The sequence below is a fragment of the Balaenoptera acutorostrata genome, chromosome 7 (genome assembly GCF_949987535.1).
Source record: "Balaenoptera acutorostrata chromosome 7, mBalAcu1.1, whole genome shotgun sequence".
Taxonomy (NCBI): domain Eukaryota; kingdom Metazoa; phylum Chordata; class Mammalia; order Artiodactyla; family Balaenopteridae; genus Balaenoptera; species Balaenoptera acutorostrata.
In genome coordinates this window covers 73,774,066-73,792,551 of record NC_080070.1, presented here as the reverse complement: position 1 = coordinate 73,792,551, position 18,486 = coordinate 73,774,066, and the positions used below count along the sequence as shown (strand labels likewise).

At 37.5% G+C, this 18,486-nt stretch overlaps 1 protein-coding gene across 1 annotated transcript in view; it reads right to left on the bottom strand.

Moving 5' to 3' along the window:
* The window catches only part of HDAC9 (histone deacetylase 9), a 572,450-nt gene that overhangs the window by 43,152 nt on the left and 510,812 nt on the right, over positions 1 to 18,486 (bottom strand). The window contains exon 24 of the mRNA XM_057549729.1: positions 13,286 to 13,370. Within this exon, the coding sequence (XP_057405712.1) occupies positions 13,286 to 13,370 (85 nt within the window). The remainder of the gene's footprint in view (positions 1 to 13,285; positions 13,371 to 18,486) is intronic.

Here is an 18,486-nt window from a genome sequence, read left to right as displayed (position 1 = left end):
CACTTGTTTCAGATTTTTCCTTTTTCAGAAACCAAATTGGTCCCACACCCTTTTTTTTGGTAAATAAAGTTTCATTGAAAACAGCCATGTTCATTACACACTGGCTATGGCCGCTTCCTTGCTACAATGGAAGAGTGAGGCAGTTGAAACACAAAGCCTCATATAATTACTGTCTAGCATTGTACGGAAAAAAATTTGCTCACCTCTGGTTCAAAGCAAGGAGGTAGAGAGACGAATATGCCTTATTTTGTAAAAGATCACTCTGGCAGCACGTTAGAGAAACAAAAATAGAGAAACCAAAATTGGATGTGGGAGACCACTTTGTAGCATATAGAAATGGTACAGTAGAAAGATGATGGAAGCCTGATTTGGGACAGTGGCCATGGGAACAGAAATAATTGGTTGGATAAATGAAATGTTTAAGGAGTACAACAAACAGGATGGGGTAATGGATTGGATGTAGACAGAACTGGAAAGAACAACAAGAAGGGTAACTCCTAGATTCCTCTCTAGCAAAACTGGAAGGACAGTGGTGCCACTTACTTGGACCAAGAAACCTGGAAGAGGTTGAGGTTTGGGGCAAAAATAATGACTGGCTTTGGGCATGTTGACTAGATGTGCCTTTGCGACATCTAGGGGAAGATGCTGAGCTAGAAGTTTAGGAAACATCTGGAACTCAGGTCTGCGGTCTGACCTGAAGATAGAAATTTTGGAGTTATTCACGTAGAGGTGACTATGAAGCTATGGTCTGGGACGAAAACAACGATAAGTAAAATGATAAGAAATATTAATTGCCTATGATATGCCTATGAAAATGTGCTCTAAATGTAATTTCATATAATTTCAAAACCACCTTGTAAGATAATCTCATTTTCCTTATTTTACAGTTGAGAAAACTGAAGTAAAGAGGGTTGAAATCACTTATCCGTATTATATACTTAAGAAAGAATACGTAGGGTGAAAAGCATTTAGGTAGAGGATGATGGGCCCAATAAGCAGAGATTCTGCATTTAATGCTGCAGCTAGAAGAGTTAAGAAGGGTTCTAACTTCATTTGTTTGGTTGGGTAAAACATGGACCAAAAGGTGGCCCACAGGAAGTGATTTAGAAACGTCAGACCTACCTTGGTTTAATGAAGAGGAAGGGATTCAAAGACTTTGGGAGATTGGAATGTTAGACTGTATTTGTCTGAAGCCAAGTCAAAAGGACATAGGAGCCAGCCTGAAAGAGCTCTGAATAATCAGAGCTTGAACAATTTCAACAACAAAATAAATAATGATAGTATTGGATTATAACCCATAGAATAAATATACATGAGTCCATACTGACATAAATATTATAATGAATAAGTTAGTAAATGGAAGAGAAAGGACAGTTCCTCATTACAGATAACTTCCAAGTAAGAGATGTAGACAGAGTAAAGAAAATAGAAAATCGGCATTGGAACACCAGAGTAATAATTTTTGCAGGCAAGATCTACTGATGGCTGCTAAAATTAATGGGCAAAAGTTTGAGGAGAAACAGTATATTTGCATAATCTCAAAGTATCTTCCCAACATATTTATTAATTCCAACGGAAATATTCTAACTTTATACTGAAGATCGCCTTAATCAAGTGATCCAGGTTAACCTTACCAATAATAAAACATATTGACGTTATGTGCTGCAGATCTGATGCACTAAGAACGATACTGAATCACTGCTGTGGTAATCCTGCCAAAAATGCATATCCTCAATCTAATTATGAGGAAACATTAGAGAAACCCAAGCTGAGAGACATTTTTCAAAATAACTGACCAGTACTCTTCAAAAGTGTCAAGGTCATAAAAGGCACAGAAAGACTGAAGAACTGTTGTAGTTGAGAGGAGACTGAGACATGACAACTAAATGCAATGTGTTGATTATAGACTGAATTCTGGAACAGAATAAGGAAATTAGTGAAAAAACTGGTAGAATCCAATGAAAGTCTATAGTTAACAGTACTGTATGACTATTAATTTCTTAGTTTCTCTAATTGTGCTATGGTTTTGCAAGATGTCAACTTAAGGGAAGCCAGGGGAAGGTTATATGAGAATTCTATAGTGTATTATATTTGCAAGTTTTCTGTAAACTTAAAATTATTTCAAAATAAAGTTCAATAAAATCACATTTTAAATCTGGCAGTAGAAATGCCACTGGTGACCACAGTGAAATTGCAACCAGAATAGAGTGGTTCCAATAGGGATTTCTAGCTGTGAAAATGGAGATAACTAGATAGAAACCTTTTTCAAGAATTTGTTCCTGGACGGTTTGAGAAAAATAGGATGGTAAACTGGGGAAGGAGTGAGGTTGTTGGAGTTTGTTTTTTAAGATGAGAGATTTTAGGTTGTTTAATTGTTGATGAGAATGAACAATTCAAAGAAAGCAGTTTGGTAGCTGCAATTTACTCTAAGAAAAGTTTATTGCTGAGATTGCCAGCAAAGGTGAGACAGATGGAGGTTTGAGGAGAGTGAAATTTGAAAAAGTAGTTTGAGAGAGGCAGTGAAAATTGACCAGAGAAACACAGCAGGATTATAACGGGCCCACTTGAGTTTGGTATTCATAAATTTACAGGAAATCAAATTGCTATGATTCATGACAATCTCAAGCGGACCTGTTTATTTACGTCCAGTGTTAGAGGAAGTTCCCTGTAGACTGTATTCAGGGTTGAGATTTCATTAGACTGGTAAAGTAAAAGGGCAAGATTTTCAAGGCAGATTAAAGGTAGAAGGGCAAACGGATTTAAGTGTTATTGTTTTTAAGCTGGACATAGAAGTGAAGAAAGGAAAGGGATAATGAATTAGAAAAAAATGACAAATTAAAATAAATGAAATAAAATACAAAGTCTTAGGTGTGTGGGTCAACAATTCTATACGCGTCTGATGTATCTTTCTCTGGCAGAGATATGCCTGCTAGTACTGGTTTATAATTCGTTTTTTTCGGGTCTGCTAAGACAGTAACAGATGGTCATCTGCTCTCCAGGTTCCTATTATTTCCTTTTGCATTCTTCATCCCTATGAGTGTATGTCTTAAAAACAAAACAAAACAAAGCAAAACAAAACAACAGAAAAAGATCCTCTTAATTTTTAGTGTAGTTTTATGGAGGAGTGAAAGTAAATGAATATTTAAAATCTATTATCATTACTTGAAATTATGACCCTCCACCATTTTAACCCCACAAACAAGGTTTATTATTCTCTGTTTCTCTTTTCTGCTGACTTTCCCTAGTGGCTTGTGTCCTCGTGCATTTTATTTTATTCATTTATTTAACTATGTATGTATTTATTTACGTGAGCTCGTATTTTGTTGAATTTGATCTCTGCATATACAGAGGGTCTGAATTAGGGATACTTCCTCCAGAAAGGAATTGTATTTGCTTCCTCCAGAATTGAGGAGGAAGACAAAACCTCTTTAGTATCTATCAAATTCATATCCCTAACTTTGATGCAGACCTTAGGCTTTTTTGTGCAGTTATAGCACTGATGTCATCATTTGCCCCAGGGATACTCTCCCATTTTTTGTTACTTATTGATTACTGCTCGCTCCCTATTAAATTTCAGCTTATGTTTTCTTCTTCGCTCATATTCCCTTATGTTCTAGGAAGCCCACTAATGGATTAAAATAGTCTGTTTTAACGTATGCAGAAGCTATTTAGGAGAGGTCTCTTCTAGTGTCTATCCTGGGATACTTGGGAACAGGAAGTCTGGTGGAACTCTGTTCTTATCTGTAAAATGAAGTGGGAACAGGAAGGTCATATGCTTTAACAGAAGGAAAGTGGGCTTTGAAAGCATAGCCAGACCAGGGTTCAAATGTTGGTTTTAGTGCTATTAGTTGACAGACTTCCAACAAGTGATCTAAACTTGTTAAGCCTCAATTTATTCATGAACAAGATGAGGAAACTAATTATGCATTGCAGAATTGTGTGAGGACTAGAGATTATATATACATATATACTTTATATATACATATACATATATATAATCTATGTTTGTGCGTGTGTGTGTTTAATGTATATATAAATACCTAACGAATGATCTTCCCCAAACTTGACCTTCGAGCACACCGTAATGGCGTTGCATGTGTGTGAAGTGCATCTGGGTGCTAACAGCTGAGTATAATCAGAAAGCATTTCTGTCCTTAAAGAGTTTTCAGTCCTAGAAAGATGCACAGTTTTATTTAGACTCTTGGTTTGATTAGTTTTGCCTTAGTAGAAACATGAGTGAAGGAAAACTCATAATTACAGATGTAGTTGGAATTAAAAACAAAAATCCAGACAAGTTAAGTCTCTAAGCAGATGGCAGGTTTTCCTTTTAATTCTGGTATATTCTAGTATTAGTGCTCCAGCAAACAATAATCAGAGTCTCAACATTTCAAGAGAATGGTTAATTAGAAGTTCAAAATCAACTTTCAAAAAGCCATGTGTACAAGGTTGACCTGGCTCTGATACAAGCAAGGGTTGGCGGGGTTAATAGTGGGAAAATGTCTAACGCTGCTTTTCTTCAATGAAGGTCGGCCTGGCCCAGGGCTGCAACGTCAAGGCCTCTGTCTAAAGCCAAAAAATCTATGACAAATAGCAGCTCACACCTGACAACAGTCAGGGTTTTAAACTCAGCAGGGCAGGGATTTGAAATTCTGCCAATCCTTGCATTTTTTTGTGATTAGATGTATTTTGCAAGTTTACAAGGGACTCCAGAGTGGATTCATAGCTCCATGGCTCCCTGCAATTTGGCACTGCCCTTCCAGAACTGACTGAGGCTAAACCTCAATTAACCAGAATGTCCAAAACTCTAAATCTTCAATTTAACTGATTTCCCCCCTAAACCTGTCACTTTTGGATGAAATAGAAAAAAGTGCATACAAAAAATTGCAAAAGGAATGAATTTCTTTGTGAGCTAGAATAACATAATGGCAAACACCACAGACTCCGGAGCTAAAATGGCTGGTTTATGATCTTGCTTTTGTCCATTTAGTAACTATGTGTCCTTGCAAAGTATTTAACCTAGATGTGCCTCAGTTTACGTGATTGTAAAAGGGGAATGCAAATAGTACCTACCTCATAGGGTTGTTAAGTAGATTAAATGATTTAACTTATATTAATGAGTGCTTAGAACAGTGCCTGACACACTGAAAACACTCAGTAATTGTTATTTTATTATTTGCTAACAGCTTACACGGTTTGCATTGTGTAAATAATTTCATCCAATATGCCTCCATAACTTTACTGTGGAGAAAACTGATATTTAAGATGGGTTCTCCAAATTTTAAGCCTTTCAATCAGCAGTTTCTTTTTCTTAAGTCTAATATTCATCTTTCCTTGCAAACCTTTTCTTCCTCTACTGTTCCCCATCACAGGAGGTGACATCACTATCTACTCTGTTGTCCAAGCCTGAAACTTAGAAATCATTAATCCTCTCCATGCCTATTAATTACATACCAAGCCAACTCTACTTCTGAATTAAACTGCTCACATTTGACAGTAAGTTCTGCTAAATCTCCTGTCCTTACTGCAGGCATAGTGATCTTCTGAAATGCAGGTTTGATCGTGTTCCTTCCCTGCTTGAAATAAATCATTAAATCCTTATGAGTTAAAAGCCCATTTTCAACATCGTGCATACCTCTTGTTCTTCTCCCCTGGGTCTCAAGAGGATGGAGATGGAGGAGTGAGGGAAAGACAGAGAGATAAGGAAAAAAGGTAGAAAATCAAAACAAGAAGGGACAAAAAGAAGAAAAACTGAGTGCGGGTTAGCATTTGGGTGTGGAGTCAAGAAGCTAGAGAGTTAGTGAAATGATTTATGCAGTGCTTGTTGCCATCTGGGGAAACAATCCTTTAATCTGTGTGCACAGCCCCATGAGATCAAAATCTTGGACAGTTTCCTCACAACAAGAGATGTACACAAATTCCTTTCAGATTAGAAACAATCTGATTTTCTCCTGCATCGTCTGATGTAAATGCCCTTTCTCCTTGGGAAGGGGGTATGTAGAGGGTATTAAAGTAGTGGAAGGCGATGGCTGAGAATATTTCACATAAAAGAAGAAAATGACTGCCATTTTTAGAGCAAGTTTTATCTTACTTTAATAGCTTTTTTTCATTAATTACTATCCAGATCTCTTAATCACCAAGAGAACTGGATAGCACCTTCTCTGATTATCCACTCTAATACAACATCAACAGTGTCTGTATTTTATTTTTACCAGCAGTTATCTCCATTGGAAATAGAGTGGAAATGAAATCAACAAAATTAACATTCCTTTGTTTGTTTCCAACATCAGTTGTTACTTCTAAGGGTAGTTTCTGGAACTGAGGATATATAGTAGTAATAAGAGAAGCAGATTAAGGAAGAGGGGGAGAAGGAAAAGAATAACAACAAAAAGGAAGAGGAAGAAGAAGTCATTCACTCAATAACACATATAAAAACATAAATTAAGCAGAATTCTGACAAGGAGTTGGTGTCAGCTATACTTGCCTTGGATCTCCCAGAGAAAATTTGATTTCATTTTTTTTTTTCTCTAGAATGGGTAAAATGTGTGCTCTGCCCCTTGTAGCTGCCTGAACCGTGTGGATAACTGACTACCTCGTAGTCAATTACATAGTTACATGGTGTATTCTCCTGCAATGAGATAATCATATCCCTTTTCATATTGGTCTCAAAAGTTGGATACATTCGGAAGACCATAAATGCAAATCTCATTGTCCTAAATAATAATGTGTGTCCTGTGTGTGGGCGAGTTTTTAAAAATACAGATAAGTTTAGCCATAGTGACAAATTTTATACGCAGGAGGCATGGATGTTGTTCCTCCACTGATATACAACAAGTTTGACAAAAACATATGGTGACATTGCAATTACTGTCTCTTCCTCATTCTGGCCTAGGTCACCAGTTTCCTGTGGTTGGCATAATAAGGAATTCTAAGAAGACCTCAATCTACTAAACAAGGGAAGAATTCCTAGAGTGGGAAAAAGATGAAAGTGGGGGTAAAGGGAAAAACTGCCTACTGTTCTTTTACGACTCCGCTTCTGATCTGCCATCTTGTTGCCACAGTGGCACCACTTTAGAAAAGCAGTGTGCTGATATGTTATGTCATTCCTCTGGAAATTCCTTCGGAAAGTTAAGTGGCTAGCTCATCGTCACATGGCTGGTGAGGATTATACTGAAATTCGTATCATTTTAAAACCCTCCACACTAGTGTTTTTCAACTTATCAGCTGCAAACCACTGGAGGGTTGCAGCAAAATTTTAAAAGAATCCTCAAATCCTTGTGTACATATATATTTTCTTGATCCACAAATCAAAAGATACTATGATTATCGTTATTATCATGCAGGAGGTCTACAAAATTGGTTGACACTTAAAAGGAGTACTCTTCTTACTAAAAAATTTAAATAAATAAAAGGAAACCATGACTATATACTTGTGGTTTTCGTATTTTGAGGTTTCATAGATCAATATCAACATCATTCATTATATGTTTTTCGAACTTAAAATTACAGTCTTTCAAACTAAATAAATTTAGTTTTGTGGAAAACTCACTTCATGGTTCTTCCCTTCAAAATCAGTGAAAGTGTTATCACGGGCCAGGACTAGTATAAAACATGACATTTGGGAATCTCGCTTCTCACCATACTATGTAGAAAAAGGTAAGAGTTCAACGGACTGTGAGTTGTTAGGATGGGTTTCAGGAAAGCATATATACATATGAGGGTCCTTTATCCTACTCTGGGCTGACTTTTACCTGGCATTGCTTGTTGGTGATTACAGCTGGCCAGTCAACTCTTAGAACTGCTATTTCCAAGCTTAGCGATGGAAATGGTAGCTCACAAGCAAGTTCATGTTCTTTCTAACTTAGAAATGATTCATCATTGTGGGTTGTGAAAGAGAGTGAAGAAATGGGCTCTCATATAGATTTTGCCTGCACTTCTTAATCTCTTGTTCTGTATGAGCTAACCAAGGAGTATAACCTTAGTTAAAAAGTCAATCTGGGCTAAGGAAAAAAGAGTGTGGCAAATACTGACATACTGGCTGATTCATTCATTCAACAAACATTTGCAGAGCACCTACAACGTTCCAGAACTGTGCAGAGGACACAGCGATTAAAAACAAAGAACATCAGCAGAAACAATCTCTGCCATGAAAGCACCCAGGAAATGTACCTAATCTAGAATAGGGATGAATGGGGATTCATAGATGGCTTCCCAAAAGAGATAACATCTGAGCTAAGTCTTGAAAACTTAACAGGGATGAGGCAGAAGACTTTGTTAGCAGAGTGAACAGCATGTGCAAACATGAAGCTTCTTGTCCATACCTCCCTTTTGTTATTTTAGAGATGGCTGATCTTTGTATACACCCACCATCTGAAGATAAAACCAGACCCTGACCTGTCGGGGCGGCGGGGGGGTCTTTACCTGTCAGGAGAAATAGGTGCCCTGCTGTTGCCCTGTAAGGCCTTTTCTTCTCAGCTAAATAAGTAATATGAACAAGAACAGGACAACAGGGATGGTCCTGCTGCAAAATACTCACGTGCATGTGGCCAGGCAAAGGGCCAATGCTAATCACAGCCTCCAGCACCTGCATACCCTCAGCTGTGGGGCTCAGTTCTCAAAGAAATTCACATAAGGCCTGTCAGCACCTTGCCGTCTGCCTTGGGACAAGGATATCTAGCAACCTGCCTGAATGTTTCCCACATGCTACAAGGCCTGTTTTTCAACATTTACATACTTTTCTGATACAGTAGTCCCAAACCCTGGCACAAAAGAATCCTTCCGAACCTGGGCTAGGGGGTGAGCTGAAATTCAAACACCTCCTTAAGTTGAAAGGAGGCACCTGGTTGACACTCAGAGACATGTGAAGAGAAGGTTCCTCTGTTAAACAAAGGCTACCTTCAAGGCAGGCTTCATAAACAGGCAGCCTGTGCAGTTGCAAAGGACCCCATGTTCAGAAGGGCTCTCAGGCTTGTTTCAATGCTCGGCTGGCATCTTCTTGAAATTATTAAACATTTTTAACAAGGAAGCATTTACACATTTTCATTCTGCACTGGGATCCACAACGTTTTAGTGAGTCCTGACTACCTTCCCTGCCAAAGGCAAAATGGGGAGCCTAATCAAGGGCCTGGAGTTCTACACGAGCATGTGAAATGGAAGTGTGTTATAAAACAGAGAAAAATAAAATTGAGAGTACAATTTTATAGTTTTTAAGGAAATATAGCATTGTTTGTTAAGTCAGGTACCCACAATTTTGATTTTCCAAGCCATTATGAAGTTTGTTACTCTGAAATACCACTTTATTTTATTGCTTTATAGACTTTATACAACCCCTTTCTGTTTCTTTAACCTGAAAGAGTAGCCCCAACTAAAAACAGAACCACCATATAACCCAGCAATCCCACTACTGGGCGTATACCCTGAGAAAACCATAATTCAAAAAGAGTCATGTACCACAATGTTCATTACAGCTCTATTTACAATAGCCAGGACATGGAAGCAACCTAAGTGTCCATCGACAGATGAATGGATAAAGAAGATGTGGCACATATATACAATGGAATATTACTCAGCCATAAAAAGGAACGAAATTGAGTTATTTGTAGTGAGGTGGATGGAGTTAGAGTCTGTCCTACAGAGTGAAGTCAGTCAGAAAGAGAAAAACAAATACCGTATGCTAACACATATATATATACCAAAAAAAAAAATGGTTCTGAAGACGCTAGGGGCAGGACAGGAATAAAGACGCAGACGTAGAGAATGGACTTGAGTACACGGGGAGGGGGAAGGGTAAGCTGGGACGAAGTGAGAGAGTGGCATGGACATATATACACTACCAAATGTAAAATCGATAGCGAGTGGGAAGAAGCCACTTAGCAAACAGGGAGATCAGCTCGGTGTTTTGTGACCACCTAGAGGGGTGGGATAAGGAGGGTGGGAGGGAGGAGATATAGGGATATGTGTATGTGTATGGCTGATTCACTTTGTTATAAAGCAGAAACTAACACATCATTGTAGAGCAATTATACTCCAATAAAGACGTTTAAAAAAAAAAAAAAGAGTAGCCCCAAAGACACACAATTCAGACAAACACATAAAAATGTACCACACAGTGGTCAAAGCCACAGTACTGAAGCACTTTCTCTGTACAAATTTTCACCCTATGTCCCAACTGGTGAGAGATCACTGTTATCTTGTGTTTATCTTCCCTTTTACAACCTCAACCCACCATTCAGTTCCTTCTCAACCACAGCTTGAGTTCTCCCTGTGGTGATGCTACTCTCAGTCTTTTTTGGTAAATAATTTTTTTGCATCACCAGCGCCTTGATTTTCATCAGGACTGGCTACATAATTAGCAAGGCTCAGTGCAAAATGAAACGTGGGCTCCCTGTCACAAAATACAAATTAGTGAGAATTTTAAGGCAGCAAGAGTAACAGCATTAAACCATGCGTAGGGCCCTTCTAAGTGTGGGGCCTGGGTGACTACACTGGTTGAAAGCCCATGAAGCCAGCCCGGATTCTCCCCGGCCAGAATTGGGTCAAGTACCCACTCCTTAACTAATCACTGGTAAGTGGGTTGACAAGTTTAGCCTTGGACTAAGAACAGCTCCTTTGGAGCTGGGCATAAGTTCATCTTCCCCTGAGTTGTAGTGTATCTGGTGGCAAGGATTCATGTGTGAAACCAGGCTTCTTTTGAGTAGACATGAGTAACACATAGTTACTGAGTAGCCAACAACAGTACCCACTATACCATATACTGTATCCATGACTCAGAAGGAGGAATTCTTCTTCAGAAGCTCTCTGTGATGCAAGTTTTGGTTCCCTAGGGACTTGAAGAGTTATTCGAATAAATCCTGCTCGAATCTTCCAACTCTCAATTCCCAGGTTTCCACGCACTTCAAACCTCGTCCCTGGTGCCAACCCTGCCTGCAGGTACAAGTGGGGGTGAGAAGACACGGTTCCATCCTCTTGATGATTATCATATAATTAAGGAACCATGACCGAAAGACCATAAAACACACAAAAACTCAAATAATAGAAAAATTTTAAATAAAAATACCACTTAAAATCTACACGTTAGTGCGGAGACTTCACAGAAGTACTGGATTAACAAGCTCTGGGTGGAATCGTCAATATGAGTTTAGGAGGAAATAGATTTAAAAAAAAATTTATTTATTTTATCTTTGGCTGCACTGGGTCTTCGCTGCTGCACGCAGGCTTTCTTTAGTTGCGGCGAGCAGGGGCTACTCTTCGTTGTGGTGCACAGGCTTCTCATTGCTGTGGCTTCTCTTGTTGCGAGCACGAGCTCTAGGTGCGAGGGCTTCAGTAGTTGTGGCACACAGGCTTCAACAGTTGTGGTGCGCAGGCTCTAGAGTGCAGGCTCAGTAGTTGTGGCACACGGGCTTAGTTGTTCCGTGGCCTGTGGGATCTTCCCAGACCAGGGCTTGAACCCATGTTCCCTGCCTTGGCAAGCGGATTCTTAACCACTGCACCACAAGGGAAGCCCCAGAAATAGATTTTTAAATGGGGGAAATGGTCAGTGTTGGGTGTTTGAAATGCATTTTGGAGCAAAAGACAAAGATTCACAACCCACTGGGGCAGAATTCTTATATACAGCAAATTTTGATAGTTCAGTGAATCCTTTTCAAGAGTCAAACAGGTTTGTTTGGCTAAAGTAGACTGTACAAGTCACTCAAAAATGTCAGTGGTGAAAGGAAAACCATCATGCAGTGGAAGGTCAGGCGACCCCTGGACACACCCCTACCCTCAACCTCATATAAAGAGCAAGCTTACCCACCCTCCTCCGCGACTGAGCAAACAAAGGAATCTGTTGTTTGTTCTCGCTCCCAGCTGCTGCAGCAGGGGCCCCAATAAAGCCTAGCCTGAATTTCTTGTCTGGCCTCTGATCAATTTCTATTGATTAAGGAGGCCAAGAACCCTGGTGGGTAACAAGACCTTAAGACCAAGGTCAGGCCCTATCACCACCAAGGAGCCTTCCTCAAACCTTCCTTGAACCTTCCTCACTTTGCAGTACTTCTCCTGGCTGCAAGGGACTTAAGAAAATGACTGTTTCTTGTCCATGATCTCAGTGCATGTTGTGACTTCTATTGAAATGATCTATTTTAGTGCCTCTCACTCACTGTACTGTAAACTCCCTAATGCTAGAAACTGCCTTATTCCTCTTCTGCGCCTTGCCTTGATAAGTGCTCAAGTTATCATGTATCAACATGTAATAAGTATTTAAGAATGCTTATTGAAAGTGATGTGATCATAATATACATAGGAACAATAATTTTTAATAGTCTGTGTGTATAATGGAAAAACAATACTCAGAAAAAAAAAGAATTGTATGTGTAAAAAGTAGATATTTTACATGCTGCTGGTGACCTTAATGAAGTATTAGATTAGATTGCATAAGCACCAGATGAACCGATAACATAGAACCCCAGCACCAGATGAACCGATAACATAGAACCCCAGTCACAACCATATCTCCAAATTACTACTGAGCAAGCAAAGACAAGGACTCAGAGATAGATGGAAGGTGGCTTCGCCAGCGGTGTTAAAAAATGCTTCTACAAAAGAGTAGCAAAGCTAAGGGTTTTCTGATCCTCCTTCACACTTAATTTTGCCATTCGGTTTTCCCATTCATGCTGACTTTCATGTCAATTTGTGCTTGCTTTCAGTGTGTGTGTGTGTGTGTGTGTGTGTGCATGCGTGCACGCGCACACCCATGCATGTTATCATCTAAAAAAGAATAATTCCTGAGAAAGTAACAGTGATGTGAAAGGAACTGGGATGGTAAAAAAGTCTCTGACTTTTCCTTTTTGTTCAGTTGGATTTTCTAGTAGGCTTTCTCGTGAACTTTTTCCTCTGTTGACAAACTTAAAACCAGTAAATGACTGGTGAATTCCAACATCACTAGGAGATAACTTACCTCAGTTAAGATTGGACAATATAATCACAATTTCTATGTTAATTTCATAGCTCTGAGTAGATACTTAGTGGCAGTAATGGAAAAATATCCAAACACTTTTGGAAAATATGAGAAAAACAAGGTTCTAAATCCAGAGTCTCTGAATTTCGTTATCAGTGTGAGATAAGATTGCCACATTAACAGCAAGGCAACAACACATTTAGGTATGAATACAAAATATGTGGAAATTATAATTACTTTAAATATATTCCTTATATTTGAGAAGCTCAAATATATTTTTCATGTGCTCTAATTCTCAATATAAGCTTAATTAGTACACCTTATGAGAAATATTAAAAAAATTTAAAGACATACTTTGAATTTCAATGATCTTCTGTAAAGAAATAACGGCATTCATATTCGGAGTTTGTTGGAGAATATCTTCTGCAAGTGGTTCCAGCTGCAAGAATGGTAAATAATGATATGAGCAGAACATTATGACTTTATAGTAAGTTTGACAGAAGCAAACCAAATTGAAACAACCCAAAAAAAAAAAGCCTGCTCCAAGAACTACTTAACATTTTGCTGATACCAGTTCCAAAAGTGTAGCCAGTTTTATTTTCTGTTTTGCAGCAATGTAATTGAATTCCAAGGGGATTTTCTACTGGTCACAAAACTAATCTATGAAGTCCCTGAAGCAGGTGCATGTCTGTGTATTATTCATTAAAAATCCGAGTTATTTGTGTCATTTTTGTAGGTTCCTGACAAACCAAATTCCATCATGTCTGTATATGCAGCTGGGCCCTGCAAACGAAACCTCAGGGAAGTTGAAGTAGACAGAAGGTGGGCAGTCTATTATCCATACTTTTGTGGTGTTTTTACACCTAACTACCTTACGCTTTTGGACACTTCATAGCAGAACGCCACGAGACATAGCTGCTCTTATTCAACTGCTATTGAATAAGTAGTAGAGGAAATGCTCAAATAAAACCAGAAGTAAAATAACTGTACATTTTCATTTAACTTCCACTGTATTCGCATCTATGCAGATAGCCATGTGGAAGCACCAGGACAAATTCCTGTCTTGCAAATCTATCCTGATCTTCTGGCATTACACTGATTTTTCATGGGGAAGCTCAGCAAACATTGTTTTGCAAGAACTGAAGAAGAGCTTTAAATAATTTATGGAGTGTTCTGGCAGAACTAAATCTGATGATGCCTCCCTGGGAATACCTTGGTGACGTGGCTTGGTGTGGAGCAGGACAAGCTGCATAGCAGAGCACTTGCAAACAAAATAGCTGTCCAGCTACTGTGACCCAGAAAGCGAGGAAAGTAATAGTAAAAAGGGATTAACAACAACAAAAAAGTGTTCTTAGAAAATTTAAAGTTAGTAGTCTCGGGCTTCCCTGGTGGCGCAGTGGTTGAGAATCTGCCTGCCAATGCAGGGGACACGGGTTCGAGCCCTGGTCTGGGAAGATCCCACGTGCTGCAGAGCAACTGGGCCCATGAGCTACAACTACTGAACCTGCGCGTCTGGAGCCTGTGCTCCGCAACAAGAGAGGCCGCGACAGTGAGAGGCCCGCGCACCGCGATGAAGAGTGGCCCCCGCTCGCCGCAACTAGAGAAAGCCCTCGCACAGAAACGAAGACCCAACACAGCCAAAAATAAATAAATAAAAAATAAATAAATAAAGTTAGTAGTCTCAAATAGGCCAAACTATTACATGGCAAGAATGGGAAACGATGTCACTAGACACTGTGCTAAAACATGAACCCATCTATGTCTCTTCATCTGTAGAAAAAAACTGAAAAACTCAGGGATTCCAAGTTTCCACAGCATGTGTGAGTGAATCTTCCCCCCAGGGTCTCTCTGAATTGATTATTCTATACTTTAATCATGGAATCTAAAACAATAGCACCTTTCTTCCAGATGCCATAGGATAACAGACTAGCTCAGGGATATTTATACATGGGTAAATTCACTAAATATAACTTTCCAGAGTGTTTTTCTTAGCTGCCAAAGAAAAACATTTAAAACATCAAAAGGTTTACTTGCAGTACAGTTTGGCGAGAGGGAAAAAAAAACCCCCACAGTGTCAGTGAAAGGTTCTGCAATCTTAAACTCTTAAAATTTGTTAAAAATCATTTTTTAAAAATCTGGTATTTCAGATAGTATCTTCAAAAATATGTTATCCTAGTAACACCCTCTTAACTCAGAGGAATTGCTGAATCATAAACGGAAGGTTACTTGGAAAACTCTTACTCAAGAATTAGACAGGGTTGAGCTACCTTGATCATAAATAATCTTTCCTTTCACTTCTCTCCCAGGGCTTAGAGAAAAATTTTAATAGAAATCAGGTAGACTTTATTAATAAAATGTTCTGAAATATCACTTTATGTTCGAATACTTAAGAATAAAAGCACAACGTAGTATGAGCATATTTAGTTCTTAAACAAGCTTTCCTGCGACTTCAGGGTAAAATGCTGACAAACGGAAAGGTGCTGGCTACTGGAAAGAAAGCTACAGGCAGATCGTTAATGTAAAAACCTCACTTCTGGAACGCTCTCACATTAGGTCTGTGGGCTATTTTTAGGACCTGGGTTATGTAGAAAGTAAACTTGATGCAGGGTGTTGAGAGTAAAAATACAAACGACCCTAAACCTCCAATTTGGAATTGTCAGTTAGATACGATAAAGTTGTGTCTACTTATGAAAGCAACCTAGAGAATTAAGGCAATTACATTGATAATTTAAGCCTCCCAAACCATTTCCCTGCATATTTTAGGTGAATGTCATTTAGAGGATTTAACCTTCAGTAAATTGCCCCAATTTGTTTCATTTTGAGTGTATACACACAGAGCTGAATTCAGAAAGTTCTCAATGTAGGTTCTTTATTTTTTCTCTAGTAGCTCTGCTGAGAAGGTAATGGGTAATACTCTCAGTTGGCAAGAAGGCAAGCAGCATTTAGAGTCTGTTTTCATAATATTAAAACCTTGTATAGAGGGACCACAGAATTGAGTTGTCTTTTCTAAACGAGTTTGTTGATTTAATAATTCACAGTTATAAGCACTAAAAACATCTGACTGAAGCATCTATTTAATAAATATTTATGAGTATTGGTCATTATTAATAAAATCTAATAACTAACTGTAATAAAATAATATTAAACAAATAGTCATATTTTATAACTTTGGAGCAAAAAATAAGAATATACAGTAAAGCTGTGTTCAATATCTAGTTTGGCCGATAAGATGTAGCAAAAACACTGGCAATGAGGCTAATCAATGTTAGTAAGAGTTATTAAAAGATAAACAAGGAAGTAATTTATGCAAACCAGAGAACTTCTGCATGCACAAGTTATACTAAGATCAAACAGATGCAGATGTAGGAAATATCACACACCCATCACGCTGTCTTTGTTGCACAATTCCATCAAGTAATAATAGAGTTATAAGATACACTAGATGATTTTAACACAACTTCTTGGCATTTGAAGCTCTCATCTAGGTTTCCTATATCTAAAGCTTAAATTCAATCATTACTTACAGCAATTCTTTATATAAATTTTCAGACTCAGTATAGGCATATTTATTTTTCTACATCTTTTACAGAAAGTTGCAATACCCTATTGAAACGATTCAGATGTTTGTTAAATTGCACATACCATGTAATTTCTAAGTACTACAGCTATTTTAAAACACCATAAAAATTGGGGCCATTATCATGTTGTGAATAAATAATTTTCAGATTCTGTAGAATCAGATCATTTAAATCATCAAAAATCACTTTAGTTGGCTAACATGCATTTATGGAAATAGGCAAGGGTATCATCCTTGGAGAAGCTCCAGTAGAAGTTTAAAACTCACTTTGTACTTATGAGACATGAAAATCATCTCTATTATTTTCATGATTCAGAAAAGAACAGGAAAAAAAAGCTAAACAGATTTTGCAAAATATAACAGATACAAGAGGACAGATGCACACATCAACCAAGCAAAGGATCTACTAAGTACTCTTAGCTTTTATATTATGTTTCCCAAATATGCCAAGTATTTTCATACTCTTATACCTTTATTTATTCTGTTCCCTCTGAATTTTATTTTCCCTATCCTTCTTTGAATTGGTGAAACCTTACTCAATCATTCAAGGACTAACACAAACACTGCCTGCTCTGAAATCTTTTCTAAAATCCTCTGATAGAGCAAATTGCTTCCACTCTTTGTCTCCTTTCCACACAAATTCTCTTGTTTACTCTACACATTATATTGTAGTCAGCCATGTGTGTCATTCTCTATTTTGTTGTGAGCAATTTAAAGGCAAAGATAGAGCCTGGTATATAATAGGCATTTTAAAAAAATGTTGAATGAATGGAGGAATGATTAATTAAAAGAAAACATGGGGAGATAGGCTTTATTTGGCTCTCCATAGCTAACAGACCTACATGGAATACGTTCTTCCACTTGGTTGTCTGCCATAATCAGGGCATGTTTTTAGATGAAAAGAATAGGGAAAACAAGAGATAATTCATTTTTAAATCAAAATAATTGATTTTTAATTGATGTTTTAATTGATTTTTAAATTAACCATCCATTTTGTTAAACTAATTTATTAATTCCAATGATGTATAAACAAATAATTTTGTATAGACTTTATACAATCATATCTTCTGGGAATAACAAGAGATTTATTTATTCCACTCCAATCTTTATATTTTTAAATTTCTTTTTCTTACCCTATTGCACTGTCTAGGACCACCAGTGTAATGTTAAAATGAAGCACTAAGAGTGAATATCTTTGTTATGTTTTTTATTTCAAAGAAAAATTCTCATGTTTCACCTTTAAATCTGATGCATACTATAGGATGTTTGTAGATATCCTTTATCAAGCTAATAAGTTATTCCCAGTTTATCGAAAGTAGTTCATAATTGAGTGTCTAATTTATCAACAAATTTTTAAACATCTATTGAAATGGTTATATTTCTTCTTCATTCTCTTAATGTGGTGAATTATAACAACTTATTTTGGAATGTTAATATCCTACATTCTTGGCCTAAACACAATTATATTATGGGTTTTTAAGATAATGATGAACTGCTAATATTTTGTTTCAGGTTTTAACTGCTATGCTTATGAGCAGGATTTTCCTGTAATATTCTTTTCTTATAATGTTCTTTTGAGCTTGGGTGTCAATAGTATACTAGCCTCAAAAATCAGTTATGAAGTGTTCTCTTCCCATCTTCCCCTTTACTCTAAAACAGTATAAATTATGAGCAGAATTCACTGGTGAAGCTATATGGGCCTGGTGTTTTCTGTTGGTATATCTGGTATTGAAGATACAATTTTGTTAATTATGGTAGCATTCAAATTTTCTGTCTTTTTGATTCAGTTTATTTTTACAAGAATTTTTCCATTTCAAATAAAATTTCAATTTTCTTTTACACAAAGTTTTTTTTTTAAATATTCTCTTGTAATCATTTTAATACATTAAAATCTGTGGTAAAGTCCTTTTTTTCATTCAGAGTGCTGTTAATGTATGACTTTTCTTTCAATCAGTCTTTCTAGAGTGCTATCAATTTT